General features: G+C 40.2%; 1 protein-coding gene across 1 annotated transcript in view; it reads left to right on the top strand.

Moving 5' to 3' along the window:
• LOC124613093 (RNA-binding protein Raly-like) overlaps positions 1-17,068 on the top strand; it is a 1,050,615-nt gene that overhangs the window by 606,877 nt on the left and 426,670 nt on the right. The window contains exon 4 of the mRNA XM_047141685.1: positions 9,046-9,124. Coding sequence (XP_046997641.1) covers positions 9,046-9,124 — 79 coding nt within the window. The remainder of the gene's footprint in view (positions 1-9,045; positions 9,125-17,068) is intronic.

Below are 17,068 nucleotides of genomic sequence, written 5' to 3'. Positions count from 1 at the left end.
AGAGTGCGCGTGTACTGAGGCATAGTGGGCAATGCGGGCGATACGGTCTCCCGCAAGCCCGGGCTACCTGGGTTCCCGCAAGCCTGCCAAGCTTCACGGGACCCGCTCAGCTTGCTGCGCCTGACAACAGGTTGCGCTGTCAAGCTACCGTGACTAGAGTAGCCAGGTAGTTAGCCTGCAGTTCATTTATCGCAACGGTGGAGGCAGCACAATGAATAGGTCGAACTTTAGTGAGATTGAAAAAAAATTGACAACTGGCGAATACATGCTGGTAACGAAACAGAGCACAAGTGCCGCATGGGAAACGTTTTCGTGTGTTTATGAGGCCGCTTCAAATAAATCAGTAGGTGTGTCTCAATGCAAACTATGTAAAAAGCTCTTAAGTACTTATTCGGGAACCTCGAGTATGTTACGACATGTGTGCAAATTTGACAAGCAGTTCCCTCACTCCGTAAATATCTTGAAAGAGGACAAAGATTTAGTGGCCGAAAAGTGCGTCGAAATGTGTGCTAAGGACCTGAGACCATTTAGCAGTATAGAGGGAGAAGGATTTCTTAATTTAGGGCAGACACTGATCGACATAGGTAAAAAATATGGCTCAGTTGATATTAAAAATGTTATGCCTTCCCGAGTGACAGTAGCTAGGAAAGTTCAAACCTTAGCTGATAAAGTGCGCGGCAAAATGCTCCCAGATATAGTGCATGCGATTCGTTCTGGTATATGTGCCAGTAAAATTGATCTATGGACAGACAATTACAAAGGGGTGCATTACATGTGCGTGACAATGCATTACATAAATTCTGACTGGCGTTTGAATAAATATGTACTAATGTGCTCTGCGTTTCCTGACTGCCCAAAAACTGGCTCGAATATTCGAAAAGAGTTGGAAGATGGCTTAGAAACTATGGGTGTTTCTCGTGAAGACATTGCCAAAATTACGTTTGTCACAGACCAGGGCAGTAACATTGTCAAAGCTCTCGAAGTATATCAGCGTCTTCCATGCATGGCTCATAGTATAAACACAGTCTTGAAACATGTTCTGAGCGAACAGTTTTTGAAAGAAAATGTTCCAAATATATTAGCCATTCTTAATACAGTGCGGGCTACGGTTTCGTACTTCAAGAGAAGAGGTCTCTATGTGAGACTGAACTCATCTTTAAAGCAGTGGGTTTCAACTCGTTGGAATAGTTATTTTGACATGCTTGTATCAGTCCATTCTCAGATTCAGTGAAGGCTGTTTTACATAATGAAGGTGCCTCTGATAAGATGCTGGGTTATGACCACCATATAACTGGCCAGCTTATAGAATTTCTTAAGCCGTTTAAAGAAGCCACAGTTGATCTAGAGAGTGACAAAGATCCAACCCTACATTTAGTTCTACCGTGGTTTTACGCCTTCAAAACTCACTGTACCGTACGGGATAACGATGAAGAGGTTTGTAATTTTATTCCATCTGAATATTATAGAACCACTTGTGAAATATGTATGTTGAGAAAATGTATTTTCAGGACATGAAACCTTTGAAACATGCCGCTGATGCCTTCCTAGAACAGAAAATGTGCGTTAGTATGTTGCATAAAATTGCAACGTTCATGGTGGCTAACTACCGCACATTAAGAAAGTTAACCGAGGATGAAAAAATTGAAGTTTACCAAGCAGCACGACAGATGTGTGCTGAAGGTAAGCTCCTAAGATAATGCATATATTCTTCATCTACGTGTACATGGTTACTCTGCAAGACACACGCAAGTGCTTAGTTGAGGGTTCATCGAACCACTTTCAACTTATTTGTCTCCTTTTCTCGAATTTCGCGCGGGATAGAACACCTACAGCTCTCCGTCTGAGCGCTGCTTTTTTGTATTTTATTCTGATGATCATTTCTTCCAATGTATATGGGACTCAACAATATCTCTTCGAATTCGGAGGTGTAAGTTGGTGATCGAAATTTCATATATAGATCGCGCCACGTCAAAAAACGCCATTGTTGAAATGATTACCACCCCAACTCTTGTGTAATTTCCGCGACACTCTTTCCCCTGTTTTACGATAATACCAAACCAGCTGCCCTTATTTAGGCTCTTTCGACCTCTTCCGTCAATAGTAAGGCTCTCCAACTTCGTAGCAATGCTCCAAAAGAGTGTTTTGTCATTAAAACGCCTACAGCATTTTCTGTGTGTCCATTCCTATTTAAGTAAGTCGTAACTGTAATCAGAGGTATTAAGTAGAATCTACAGCCTTTAGATTTGACTGGTTGAACTTGTAAACGAAGTTTAACGGACTTAGTTTAGTACACACAGGGATAACCTCGCTCTTGTCATTATTTATTGCCAACTGCTGATTTTCGCACCAAAAATATATACCTTATTTAAATCGTCCTGCAGTTAGTTTTGATCTTCTGGTGACTTTACAGGACGATAAATGATAGCATCATCTAAAACCTATTATAATTTCAACTATGTGTAGTACGATCTTCACATTATTCTGCAAATATTAATTGGAACCTGTACGGTTTCAGTACAAGTGCCCAATCACAGCAACCAAGAAACAAATCCAGGGCCGTACAAAATGGCGAAATTTGAGGACTGGGCAGAAGAGCCTCCTCTCCTACATGATGAAGTCAGCAGATACTTGCAAGAACACTGTGTGAACGAGGGAGATATTCTACAGTGGTGGAAAAATAACTCCCAACGACTTCCTCGACTTGCGTGTGTGGCAAGAAAAATATTAAATATACCAGCCATTAGTGCGTCTAGTGAGAGAATTTTTAGTTGCGCTGGAAACCTAATTAGCGAAAAACGATCACGTCTTAATGCAGACAGACTTAACGATCTCGTCATAATTAATTCAAACACTAATCAGCAGACACATTGAAAATACAGTAGAACATTAAACGGGAAACTATGAGTTTGAGCGCAAATTTACTAATTAAGAGTGCAGATTTCTTTCTTGTGCTTTCTGGGCGTCAATTTCTGAGATAGAAATTTTGTAATGCATACAGTTCATTTTTATTTTAGACTAAAATTTTTGATTTCAATCCTTCCAAGTGACATTAATTATTGTTTGTAAACCATTTTCTGTTACTTGGGTTTGCAAAAGTAGCCAAATATTTTTAGGAGTATCTGGTTTGGCCTAAATAATACTTTCAGGGGAACTGAAGGAAAATTCGTAAAGATTTTATGTTGAAAAGTGTTCTGCAAAATAAAATATTCATTTGTGGAGTAAGGCAATACACATTATGAGTTTAAATTACAATTTATTTTGTTGAGTTCCACACACATTGCAAAATGTAATTTTATTCTTGTATTTCTATATTAAGGGGAATCCCACATGCAGAGTCAAGATGCTGAAAACCTAGACACTACAAATACTCCTAAAATGAAGAGCGTCTTTTTCCATGAATGTATTGTAGTAGGAATATAATGGAAACTCTGAGCCACTCTCCACAGCGTCTATATCTGCGTCATGAGGATTCAGACTCGTCGTTTAGGTCTGTGTTATGAGGGTCTAGAGTCGTCGTTTAGATTTGCATCATGCAAGTAAACACTCGTCGTCTTAGTCTGCATCATGATGGTCCGAAATATGGTCCCTCATGATGCAGACCTAGACTACAAGTGTGGACTCTCATGACGCAAACGTAGGAGCCGCGAAAAATGGCTCAGGGTCGCCATTGTATTCCCAGTACTATAGTTTTTAGACGAACTGGATACGAAACAAGTCCTTCGATTTTGTTAAAAATGCATTTTGGCAATTTAGAATGATTTTTCCAACTTCGAATGAATTCACAGAACCAGTAAAATACATCCTGGAAACATAGTTAAATATTTATATAATTGGTGTCATACTTGGCTGAAACATACTAAAGTTAAAGAATCTAGACTTCCAAAATCTTAATGTGGTTCTCATTGCAGTACAGTAGTTAATAGGGGCGTAGATAATTTATTCTTCTGGGGAGGTGACCAATCTTCTTTTTGGGGGGTGGAGGTTCACTTCTTTAGTACAAATATCCATCCGTTTCGGTGTTGAAAAGTGCAGCACAGACTGCATTGCGTTGCCTGGGCATTTATTTATTCCATACTCTCGTAGTCCATCTTCCCTCCCGTATTTTCTCTCTATCCATTTAGTCCTATCCCACTATCTCTTTGATCACCTCCACCCCCCCCCCCCACTCCCCATCCCTTGGCCGGCCGAAGTCGCCAAGCAGTTCTAGGCACTACAGTCTGGAACCGCGCGACCCCTACGGTTGCAGGTTCGAATCCTGCCTCGGGCATGGATGTGTGTGATGTCCTTAGGTTAGTTAGGTTTAAGTAGTTCTAAGTTCTAGGGGACTGATGACCTCAGAAGTTAAGTCCCATATTGCTCAGGGCCATTTGAACCATTTTTGAACCCATCCCTTGGCCCATCTCCCCCCCACCCTCTATCCTTCTCCTCGTCCTCTCTCTGTTGGATTCCGCCACCTCAGTTCATCTCCTCTTCACCTATCTATGAAAACTCATATATATCTGTCAACTTTTGTGGTGATCAGTGAATCAGTGTCGAAGTTTATTGCTAGGTAGCATTTATTGTAATACTTTTTGATACGCAGCATTGATAGTTTTGTTTTCTGGTGCGTAAACAAATGAAGTTGAAGGTGTCCCGACAGGGCCATATGCGACATACAAATAGCCATGTGAAAAACATGATTTTCAAGATTGATGCCACAAATATATAACAACTGCCCCTGCGATTTATCTATCGACATGGCAAATGTAAGCTGCACTGGAAATTATAACCGTTTAAAGTCGAATGGCATGTCGGTCGGAATCTTAGTGATATTGGAATCAAACTGTCCTCACCTTTGTACTTTCCTTTTAAAATTGTGGCTTCGATTACGTTGTTCTTTAACTTCTTCCCCGCAAGCCGGGTGCCATTACAAAGACGTGGCTGGTTTACCTTTCGCAACATGATTGCCGATCCGACTTAATTACAGATTGGGAGGCCGTAATCCGGGGAAATCCAGCGAATTTAAAAATTCCGTAGGATAGTTGACTACATCATCTTGGTTAGTAACGGAATAAACCGACTTGTATGTCAGCAATTCGCCAGGTGTCATATTTTGAATCTGAAAATTCATTTCGTTAACATCAAGGTTTTTTGCAGCCAATATAACACGTTCACTCAACCAAAAATGGTTTGCAACTGTTGAACGACATTTGCTGTGCGCGAATTGTCCAACACGATGACTATGAATGTGTCAGACAGCTCTCAAATTTCAAAAAGATCATAGACATTTCGTTTAAAAGAAATATATATATATATATATATATATATATATATATATATATATATATATATATACATTTCTTTTAAACGAAATGTCTATGATCTTGAAGAGAGTACCTTCCAAAAGATTTTGACATCGTTTGCGGGTTACCATGAAAGTTCACTATGTACGCATGTTTCCATGGAGAAGGTTTTTGAATATTTACATGTGCATGTATATGTATATATATATATATATATATATATATATATTTATATATGTTTATGTATATATATGTATATGCGTATATATATGTATATATGTATGTATATGTATATATATGTATTTGTCTATGAGTGTATATATATATATATGCGTATATATATATGTATATATGTATGTATGTGTATATATATGTTGTATTTGTCTATGAGTATATATATATATATATATACACTCATAGACAAATACATATATATATACATATATATACACATATACATATACATATATATACATAAACATATATACATATATATATATATACATATACATGCACATGTAAATATTCAAAAACCTTCTCCATGGAAACATGCGTACTTAGTGAACTTTCATGGTAACCCGCAAGCGATGTCAAAATCATTTGTAAGGTACTCTCTCCAATGTACTGTCCGAAATATTATGTAGACAGTGATGTTCCTCTTGATGGTCAAGTGTGCAAAATTTCTTCAAGATCGGAATAAAATTGTAGGTTGGTGTAGAAGTGTGTACGTAAAGTACCCTCCGCCACGCACCATTCAGAATTTTAAGCAGGCAACGCCCTTCATCCTGCTTTGAATATCAAGTGTGCCAAATTTCATCAAGATCGGGATAAATACGTACAATTTGTCGAGTTCCGTTATGTAAAGGTTCAAAAAATGGCTCTGAGCACTATGGGACTCAACTGCTGAGGTCATTAGTCCCCTAGAACTTAGAACTAGTTAAACCTAACTAACCTAAGGACATCACAAACATCCATGCCCGAGGCAGGATTCGAACCTGCGACCGTAGCGGTCTTGCGGTTCCAGACTGCAGCGCCTTTAACCGCACGGCCACTTCGGCCGGCCGTTATGTAAAGGAACCTCTGCCATGCAGCATATGAAATTTTATGTAGACTGTGACCTTCCTCTTGGTTTCAAGGTATAGTGTGCAAAATTTCATCAAGATTGTATGCAATACAAACACACGGACACAATGAAAACGCACTTTCAGTTTTTGTCAAATTTTCCAATTTTTCGGTCAATTTTCGAAAAATTTTATTTCATAAAAACCTTGTCCTGAGAATTACGAACACAGCAAAAAAAATTTTGCCGAACTGGTCCAGGCGTTCTCGAGTTTTACGCTTATCAACACATTTGGCAATTAATTTTTATTTATATAGATAAGAAGCCCGAAATATACGCGTAAAGGAAGAATATACAAATAAAACCAATATTTTTTTTACCTGAAATTAATACATATATATATAATGTTGGGGTTTGTCTTTTGGTGCTCAGGTAAAATAAAAACTTTTGATTAACGTTCATAATACGACAATGACGCGCGCAGACTAAACGGCTGCGTAGCGCAGCTCAGCAGTAATATGGGCAGGCAAGCTAGTTTCCCGCAGCCTGCCCGGGTTGGGTTCTGCTTGGCTTGGCTGGGAGTGAAGCAGCCTGCCCGTTCTGTTGACAACGAGCGGCGGCCTGCCCGCCTGGCCACCGGGCAAGCATGGGCGGGTTAAAAGCGGGACATGTACACCTCTAGTGGAAACTGACCACCGCGCCACCGGGTTCGAAAGTCATTACGCACGTATCTCATTCACCTGATCTTACGCCCTCAGATTTTCCCCTTTTCCGTTCTCCATCCAAGGAACTTCCTTCCCGGATGAAAATACGTACCGAACGTGACCTGGCGCGTCCTTCGACACAAAACCACGTGATTTCTACAATCGCGGAATCGAAAAGTTACCCCAGCGTTGACACACTCTTGTAAGCAGATTGTAGTATTGATGAGTAAAGTCTGTGTCATGAGTATCTGTTGTGTTTATTAAACTGTGGAAAAACACTACGTACTTATGCATCAACACAGCACATATACATGTAACCTCATGCATGTAAATTAAGCGCTGTCGGGTGTGGCCGGCACTTGGATAGGTGACCATCCGGGACGTCATGCACTGTTGCCATTTTCCGGGGTGCACTCAGCCTCGTGATACCAATTGAGGAGCTACTCGACCGAATACTAGCGGCTCCGGTCAAAGAAAACCATCGTAACGACTGGGGGAGCGGTGTGCTGACCACACGCCCCTTCTATCCGCATCCTCAGCTGAGGATGACTCGGCGGTTGGATGGGCCCGATGGGCCACTTGCAGTCTGACGACGGAGTGAAATGCACTTAAATGCTTAATATCTCATTAATATAAGTACAAGAATTTCTGCCAAATAAACGGCTAAAAATGTAAGTTTTAGTAGTTTATGTTTTATGACTTATATAAGGGTCCGACTCAACACTACTGATATTCTTCCCTGCAATTGGCCGGCATGGTGCATGGGGGCTTAATTATATTAATGAATGCAAATACTTTTATGGTTTTTAGTAGCTGTATGTCCGATTACGTAGTCTCGTAAACGGTTGGCCCTGACTAGTTTTTGAACGCAATCTGACTGCATAGAACAACAACAAAGAATGAAATGAAAATTCTTGTTAACACAATTAATTAATTAAGTCCCCGGCAACTATAAAACCTACGACACCAAAGCACAAGTATAACTGTTCTGTGTGTGGAAGTATGACTCAACGTACACATCTGGCACGGTTCTTCTTCAATAAGACAAGAAATTTCAAATACCATTTATACTGAAGTAATTAAAAGAAAATAGAAATACTATAATTGCGCAAGAAAACCAGGATTACACTCTAATACAAGAACACAAGCCAGATGCTTTGTTGACTGAACCTGTAATGACGCATTATTTAAGACACTGAAATAATAAAAAGAAAAAACAGGGAATTTGTTACCTTCATATATATTGACGAAAAGCACTCTGATCATTACAATATCTCCATTCGAGCAACATCTGCTGTCTATCCCATCAAACAACTGCATAAAACATGGAACAAGCACTCTCCACTACGACTTCTCGACAAGAACTTTTCACTACGACATCTCAGCAAGCACTTTCTATTACGAGTTCTCGACAAGCACTCTGCACTAGCACATCTCAACAAACACTGACTACTGCCCTATCTCGACAAGAACTGCCAGTGGAGGCGGCGGAATAAAACTCTTTGGCGCAATCTCTGGCGCTGTGGCTCAGTGTATCCACCTTTCAATGGTTGTGGCGTGGACGTGACGTCACAGAGCGAGTAGACATAGAGGTGCTCGCTGGAGGAGAATGTCACCAGAGCCAGTTTTTCTTTTGTTTGTCTTTCCCACATTTTCTACTCAAACAGCCTCCAATACATGGTACGTTACAATTTAAAAGGTTCATCACACATACCCATACCCAAGACCCACATGCAACATTTATATTGGTATGTACAAATTGTAACCGCGCGACTGCTACGGTCGTGGTATGTACAAATTGTAACCGCGCGACTGCTACGGTCGCAGGTTCGAATCCTGCCTCGGGCATGGATGTGTGTGATGTCCTTAGGTTAATTATGTTTAAGTAGTTCTAAGTTCTAGGGGACTGATGACCACAGATGTTTAGTCCCATAGTGCTCAGAGCCATTTGAACCATTTGTACAAATTGTGTATACAGTATGTTTGTTTTGTGTTGCAGATGTGAACATGGTGGCGGAACCCAAGCCACATCAGACGGGTCGGAAACGGCAGAATGTCGCCAAGACCGGCAACGACTGGTAAGTACTAACTGCAGTCACACTGTATGGACAGCAGTACTTGCTGCCCCGTAGACGTGCATTTTTCCTTCATTCACAAAGCAAAATATACGCAGCGTTACAAATACGTAACCTTCCACAGTCCGTATCACTCTCATTAAGGTCTTGCTCTATGTGCTGCCAACAGAAGAATTTCGGTAAGAATATAGGGGGTGTCAGACGCAAAAAGGAATTATTTTCGTAACTGTGTCACTTGTGTCTAGCTTATTCTTAAGTAGTTGTCGCCTTGCGTACATGCCCGATTTTGGACCGCCTACACCATATTGGCGATGTGCTCGTGAGGGTCTGATGGCTCCGCTTCTATTATCTACACCTCGCAGCTGTCTTTGTCATCATCACTGCGAATGCTGGTCTGACGCAGCTCCGCACGTTACTCTAACCTGTGCAAACCTCTTCATCTCGCTACAAACAGTGCAAGCCACATCCATTTGAACCTGCTTAATGTAGTCGAGAGCAAGCGTCCCCTACGAAATATCCCCCCCCCCCCCCCCGCACCTTACATATACACATTCCTTCCATTACCAGCTGACGATTCCTTCATGGTTCAGGCTATTTTATGTCGACCGATCCCTTCTCTGAGTTGTGGCGTAAATTTCTTTACTTTCCATTTCCGTTCACTAACTTCTCATTAGCTGTTCAATCTACATATTTCCTTTAAGCATTCTACGGTAGAAACACGTTTCGAAATCTTCAAAAGTCTTATCTTCTAAACTTTCTATCGATCACTTTTAATTTCAGTATAGAGCTACATTCCAGGCAAATACCTCCAGAAAACACTTACTAACGCTTGAATTTATCAAATTCTTCTTTTTCAGAAACGCATTTCTTGCTATTGCAAGTCTGCGTTTTACATCCCCTCTACTCGGACCATCGTTAGTTACTTTGCTGCTTGAATATACAGGGTGTTTCAAAAATGACCGGTATATTTGAAACGGCAATAAAAACTAAACGAGCAGCGATAGAAATACACCGTTTGTTGCAATATGCTTGGGACAACAGTACATTTTCAGGCAGACAAACTTTCGAAATTACAGTAGTTACAATTTTCAACAACAGATGGCGCTGCGGTCTGGGAAACTCTATAGTACGATATTTTCCACATATCCACCATGCGTAGCAATAATATGGCGTAGTCTCTGAATGAAATTACCCGAAACCTTTGACAACTTGTCTGGCGGAATGGCTTCACATGCAGATGAGATGTACTGCTTCAGCTGTTCAATTGTTTCTGGATTCTGGCGGTACACCTGGTCTTTCAAGTGTCCCCACAGAAAGAAGTCACAGGGGTTCATGTCTGGCGAATAGGTAGGCCAATCCACGCCGCCTCCTGTATGTTTCGGATAGCCCAAAGCAATCATACGATCATCGAAATATTCATTCAGGAAATTAAAGACGTCGGCCGTGCGATGTGGCCGGGCACCATCTTGCATAAACCACGAGGTGTTCGCAGTGTCGTCTAAGGCAGTTTGTACCGCCACAAATTCACGAAGAATGTCCAGATAGCGTGATGCAGTAATCGTTTCGGATCTGAAAAATGGGCCAATGATTCCTTTGGAAGAAATGGCGGCCCAGACCAGTACTTTTTGAGGATGCAGGGACGATGGGACAGCAACATGGGGCTTTTCGGTTCCCCATATGCGCCAGTTCTCTTTATTGACGAAGCCGTCCAGGTAAAAATAAGCTTCGTCAGTAAACCAAATGCTGCCCACATGCATATCGCCGTCATGAATCCTGTGCACTGTATCGTTAGCGAATGTCTCTCGTGCAGCAATGGTAGCGGCGCTGAGGGGCTGCCGCGTTTGAATTTTGTATGGATAGAGGTGTAAACACTGGCGCATGAGACGATACGTGGACGTTGGCGTCATTTGGACTGCAGCTGCAACACGGCGAACGGAAACCCGAGGCCGCTGTTGGATCACCTGCTGCGCTAGCTGCGCGTTGCCCTCTGTGGTTGCCGTACGCGGTCGTCCTACCTTTCCAGCACGTTCATCCGTCACGTTCCCAGTCCGTTGAAATTATTCAAACAGATCCTTTATTGTATCGCTTTTCGGTCCTTTGGTTACATTAAACCTCCGTTGAAAACTTCGTCTTGTTGCAACAACACTGTGTTCTAGGCGGTGGAATTCCAACACCTGAAAAATCCTCTGTTCTAAGGAATAAACCATGTTGTCTACAGCACATTTGCACGTTGTGAACAGCACACGCTTGCAGCAGAAAGACGACGTACAGAATGGCGCATCCACAGACTGCGTTGTCTTTTATCTCTTTCACATCACTTGCAGCGCCATCTGTTGTTGAAAATTGTAACTACTGTAATTTCGAAAGTTTGTCTGCCTGAAAATGTACTGTTGTCCCAAGCATATTGCAACAAACGTTGTATTTCTATCGCTGCTCGTTTAGTTTTTATTGCCGTTTCAAATATACCGGTCATTTTTGAAACATCCTGTAAAAACTCATTGGCAGCGAAATCCGTTTCTTATCTTGACCCACCTTCGTCAGATGCAGCCAGCGTTTTCAGTCTGCTGACACAGCATGTGTGTGCGGCAGTACTGACTGTTGGATTTGGATGTGCGGCCTGCATTTATTTTGTTGTTCTCTTTTAAACTGTCTTTTAAACATTTCACTCTGTGCCTGTGTGCAAGATTTCGGTGCATTTGTTTGCACTTTTCTACCGTAGATCCCAATATATTTTTACAGCGCGATTCCTTGCGTACCAACCGTACGAATGTGGTGCTTATTTTCGGTAGAAAGCGATGTCAGAGAAAGGCAATTTGTAATCACATATGCCGCAAGCATCGTAATTCAATGGTCTGCGCAGTTATTGAAGCTGTTAGAGTTTTGCGTTAGGATACTCGAGTTCGGTTCCGTGTGTAGGAGTAATTTTTTTTTTTTTTCTAACTTGGATCTGCGCAACAGTGCTGTAGAATACACTGTTTGTTAAATGACACTTATCCTAGAGCATTAGATTCTTTTTTCCTAACGTTGAACATAACAGTCACTGGTCAGAGATTTTGCTGCAGTGGTTGACTCACCGATGGTATCATGCATGTCTCAAGTACAGTTTGCCTGAAACAAACTATACTGCATTTCACGTTTGGCTGAAGTACGCCTGTATATTTTGAAAGAAATTTGCGACTCTTTGAGTCCTAAAAATATGAAAAATATATAATATTAAAGTTTTTCACAAAATTAACCTTTATTGTAGTAGTAAGGAACGAATGCAAGAAGTAATTGAAAGAAAGTAAGCAATCATTTGTTTTAAGGTGGTTTCTCCTTTTAACCATTGGGATATAACAGTTTTCAACCACCCATCATTTCATGTGAGATGTTTGACAGCAAATTCGCATTTTTGCCAGACCAAACCAGACCAATTTCCACATCACGAAACTTCCATGAACATGTATCGCCTAAAACAAATTATGCTTCTAAATAACAAGCAAAAATGGTCCTACAATTGAACAAAGTTTTATTTCTTCATTTGTGTGGGCATAGTGTCAGTAGTTGCTTTATAATTCATAAGGGTATTTGAGATCCATCTTGCAACTACAAAAATGCCTGATTTTTTCACCAGACAAGTTTCGCTGTACTGAGGTAAAGCATCATCAGTGGTCTGTAACTATGCAAATCAAAATGTAAGTAACTTAATTACAGACCACTGATGACGCTTTACCTCAATAAAGTGAAATACGACTGGTGAAAAAAACGCGCATTTTTGTAGTTGCAACGACGGATCAAAAATACCCTCACGAATAAAGTTTGTATACAAATTCAGATTTACGTTGCACTAACTTTTGATATACCTACTATCACTGTCAATGATCCCCTCATAATGGCCACAGTAAAATGCTAATAATAATAATAAAAGAAAAATAGTACGACAAATCTTCTTCGCCGGCCGTAGTGGCATTTAATCCACTGTTGTTCTGGCCTTGGCCGACCGGTGTGGCCGTGCGGTTCTAGGCGCTACAGTCTGGAACCGCGCTACCGCTACAGTCGCAGGTTCGAATCCTGCCTCGGGTATGGATGTGTGTGATATCCTTACGTTAGTTAGGTTTAAGTAGTTCTAAGTTCTACGGGACTGATGACCTCTGCTGTTAAGTTCCATAGTGCTCAGAGACATCTGAACCATTTGAACCACATCTTCGAAAACGTAGCAAAATCTCCATGCCAACTCTTGCTTTCAACGCTATAAATAACTGCTACTATGCATTACATGCGTAGAAGTTCCTCAATATAACACAAAATGTCTCTATCTTGCGAAAGCGTCGGTAGTTTCATGGTAAAACCACCGGTACTTTAAAAAAATAAAATAAAATGTCGCCTAACTTAAACACCCTGTATCTTTTTTTCTAAGACACTTTCACTCTGCTCAGCCGATGAATGTGAAGCATCTGTGCTGCTTTTGTAACAGCAGATGCAGCTGCGCTGTGGAGTGTTCAGAGAAGCATGGTGCAGTGAGTCGTTAAATGTTCGGAGATACATGGAGGTCACTTTGAGTATCTGCTGCGAAAACGATGTATTTTTCGTGAAAGACTTCTCGTCACTGACAGTGAAGTTAATGTATTACAGGTAGCCACTCCTACTGAACATAGTATGCATGTTCAATCTTTCGTCGTCAGTAAGTTTTGTAATTATTTAAAATCTGTCACGTTAAATTCATTATCACCCTCATTACTTTTCAGTAATATTCCCGACATACCTACACAATAACTATAATGTACAAAATTAAAAAACCCGACCTACAATATTTCTATAGCTTCAGGAAAAGTATATGCTACACTGAGATGACAAAGGTCGTGAGGTACCTCTTAAGGGGCTCCGGAACGCCCTATACTTGCAATGTTAAAATAACGCTTATAAATTACATTTTTCCTCAGAAAGTATTTGAGGTAGAAAGTTGAACTTTTTACAGATTATTTATTGGAATATGGGCTACAACTTAACACAGGGATTTTACAAAATTTTAGTTCAGCTATTAAAGATGATTTTTTTTTCAATTGTAATGAAAATTCACAACATTTTTTTTGCAATTTTTTATTTATATATTCAAAAATACAGTTTTTTGGAAGAAGGCTGTGTTAAATTATGCAGAAGATACTGTGTAACATTTACTGCAAGTTTGAAACAAATATGTTTGGAAGATCCTTAGAAAACATGTAATTATTATGAGAAAATATAAGTTTTGGGAATCGAACGACAAAGATTGGATTAACTTTTTAGTGCATTCCAGGTCCATAGGATGGATTATCTTCATCCTCTGCAAACTTCTCCTCCAGCTTCCTCTTGTTCCTCCTCTTGTTTACTCTTGCTTGTATTTCTAGACTCTTTACAGCCCTGTCTGCAGCCCGAAGGCGTTTCTTGTCTAAAGCAAGCATCGCTCGTTGTTGTGTTCGTAGATTTTGCTACCATTTTCTTCAGTTGCAGTTACTGCAACACTGTTCCAAAAGGTGGTCATGTATGAACACTTATCACATTTCAGTTGTATTTCACTAGCAAGTCCTACGTGCTTTATTATGGAGAGTTCCAGACCTACTTCACTACAATGAATACATCTTACACAGTTTGTAAAAAATTCCTTTGAGAACCGACATATCAAATATTTCATTCACATCCGATTCGCCCATAAAACATTCATAGTTTTCACTCATTGAACCAAGCTTCTTCTGTGAAGTATTTTCTTTCCCACTTTGACTGCTATTGGCAGGTGTACTTGAGAGGTTAGGTTCACTCACTTGGTTATCGTCTTTATTGTTTACAGTAATAACACATACCTTTGGCTTTCCAACATTTCTCCTTTTCTTAAAAGCCTTCAGAGGATTTCTAATAACTTTACTTTTACTCATTATTATACTTCAACAAAACAGAGACTCAAGAAACAGAATTTATTACGAATATTTTCGAGATAACGACAGAGTAAATAAACATGAAACAATCGACAATCACACCAGCGATATATATTGAACCATCACAGGTTAGCCACAACACATACTTTATCTCACATCACTAAAATGTACCTGATGAACACGGACGTTAATAATAACACCATTTGACAGCAGTTTAACAGCGCCACAGTGGGTCCCGCCCATGTAGAACACATTTCAAAAAAAATTTAAAAATAGTTGTAGTCTTCGGAATTGAATAAATTATATATCTATTAAAAGGTAATAGTCTGCAGATTCAGAAAACGCAAAAAAGTAAAAATTGAACTTTTCATGATTTTGAGCCTTTCCGGAGCCCCTTAATGTGCTGTCGGAGTCCTTTAGCCTGGCACAGTGCACAAACTTGACGCGGCTTGGATTCAACAAGTCGCTGGATGTCCCCAAAAGAAATACTGAGCCGTGCTACAGCGGCCAATAATTGCGAAAGTGTTCCGGATGTAGTATTTTGTGCACGAACTGACCTCTCCATTATGATACATAGATGAACGATAGGATTCTTGTCGGGCTGTCTGGGTGGACAAATCATTCGCTCCAAGTGTCCAGAATGTTCCCCAGACCAGTCGCAAACAACTGTGGCCACGTGATATGGTGCATTGTCATCCATAGAAAATCCGTCGTTGCATGGGAACATGAACTCCACGAAAGGCCGCAAAGGGCCTCCAGGTAGACACACTTAATCGTTTGCCACCGTTTTAAACATGTCTGTCTCCTGGAATGCATAGACAAGTTTCAGTATAGGAATCACACAGTCAGCCCGCTGCTAATAACTGTTTGGTACACTGACCTACGTTTCGACACCTCTAAAGATGTCATCATCAGAACGAAATTTTAAGAAATCCTATAAAATAATACAAATAATACACACAAATTAAGTTTGACAAAATTATTAACCAAGATAACAATTGTCATGGCATACGCAAGTTATTTAAGTAAAATTACATTGCGTGAAAGCAGTGGTCAAAGTTTCGAGCATATGTGCTCAAATCAAACATTAAAATTAAACACTTTCAAGCCCTTGGCACATATGCTCTTCTAGGGACAACATCAGACTGATCGGCCCAGTGACTTACACTGCTGCCACGAAAACAATATATGCTATGATGCCCATCTGGCAAGGACAGTGACGTGGCCATTTGAGACATTATAACAAATAATGGAATTAAACAACAGTTAATTATAAAAACAAAATACAAAGGAAGAGAGCTTAATGTTTAATAGTTTTTTCATAATGCGGGACCACAGTAATAATATATTTCTTTAAAGTCAGTACCGCAATTAGACTTGTTTATTTACACTTACACAATCATGATTTTGCGTTCAAAGTGCCATTATCAAGTGTTGTGTTATAAATTACCTAAGAGGGCAATACGACAGTATGCCTGAAACGCCGTGCTAAACCCGCAGGACAGGACAGATAGAATAAATTGTGCAAAGGGTCGAAAATAAGGGGCTGTCACTTACATTCCAACATACAACTTTATTATTTGACCAAACATTACAAGAGCCCAAAACAGTTTCTTAAAAACACAGTTTTAATCTTTGGGACTTAATTACCGGCTGAAAGCCACTTCAATTTAAAAACGGGTAAAGGCCAATAACTTAAAACGCAAGCATAATCAGAAATTTAAAAGGCAAGCCTTATCTTAAATCAGTTCTTTAGTTAGACAGAAGTAAACAAGTTAAATTCGAATCGGCTGAAGGCCGAAGACCTAAAAATTCAATAGGTTAAAGTAAACAAGTTAAATTCAAATCGGCTGAAGGCCGAAGACTTAAAAATTCAAAAATTATTAAAATGCCAAAGGGCTTATGTGAAACAGTACTTTAAACTTGGCTGAAGGCCTTAAGAGTCAAACAACTCTAATTTAAAACACAAAACCGGCTATAAGCCCTACAAGTACCAACAACAAGAACAAAATGAAAAAAAGTAAGGCAGTACGCACAAGGGCGCCCAGATGTTCGAGGGTCG

Source organism: Schistocerca americana, chromosome 4 (assembly GCF_021461395.2).
Source record: "Schistocerca americana isolate TAMUIC-IGC-003095 chromosome 4, iqSchAmer2.1, whole genome shotgun sequence".
NCBI lineage: Eukaryota > Metazoa > Arthropoda > Insecta > Orthoptera > Acrididae > Schistocerca > Schistocerca americana.
Note: the sequence above shows the minus strand (reverse complement) of the source record. Positions and strands in the feature narration are given on the sequence as shown.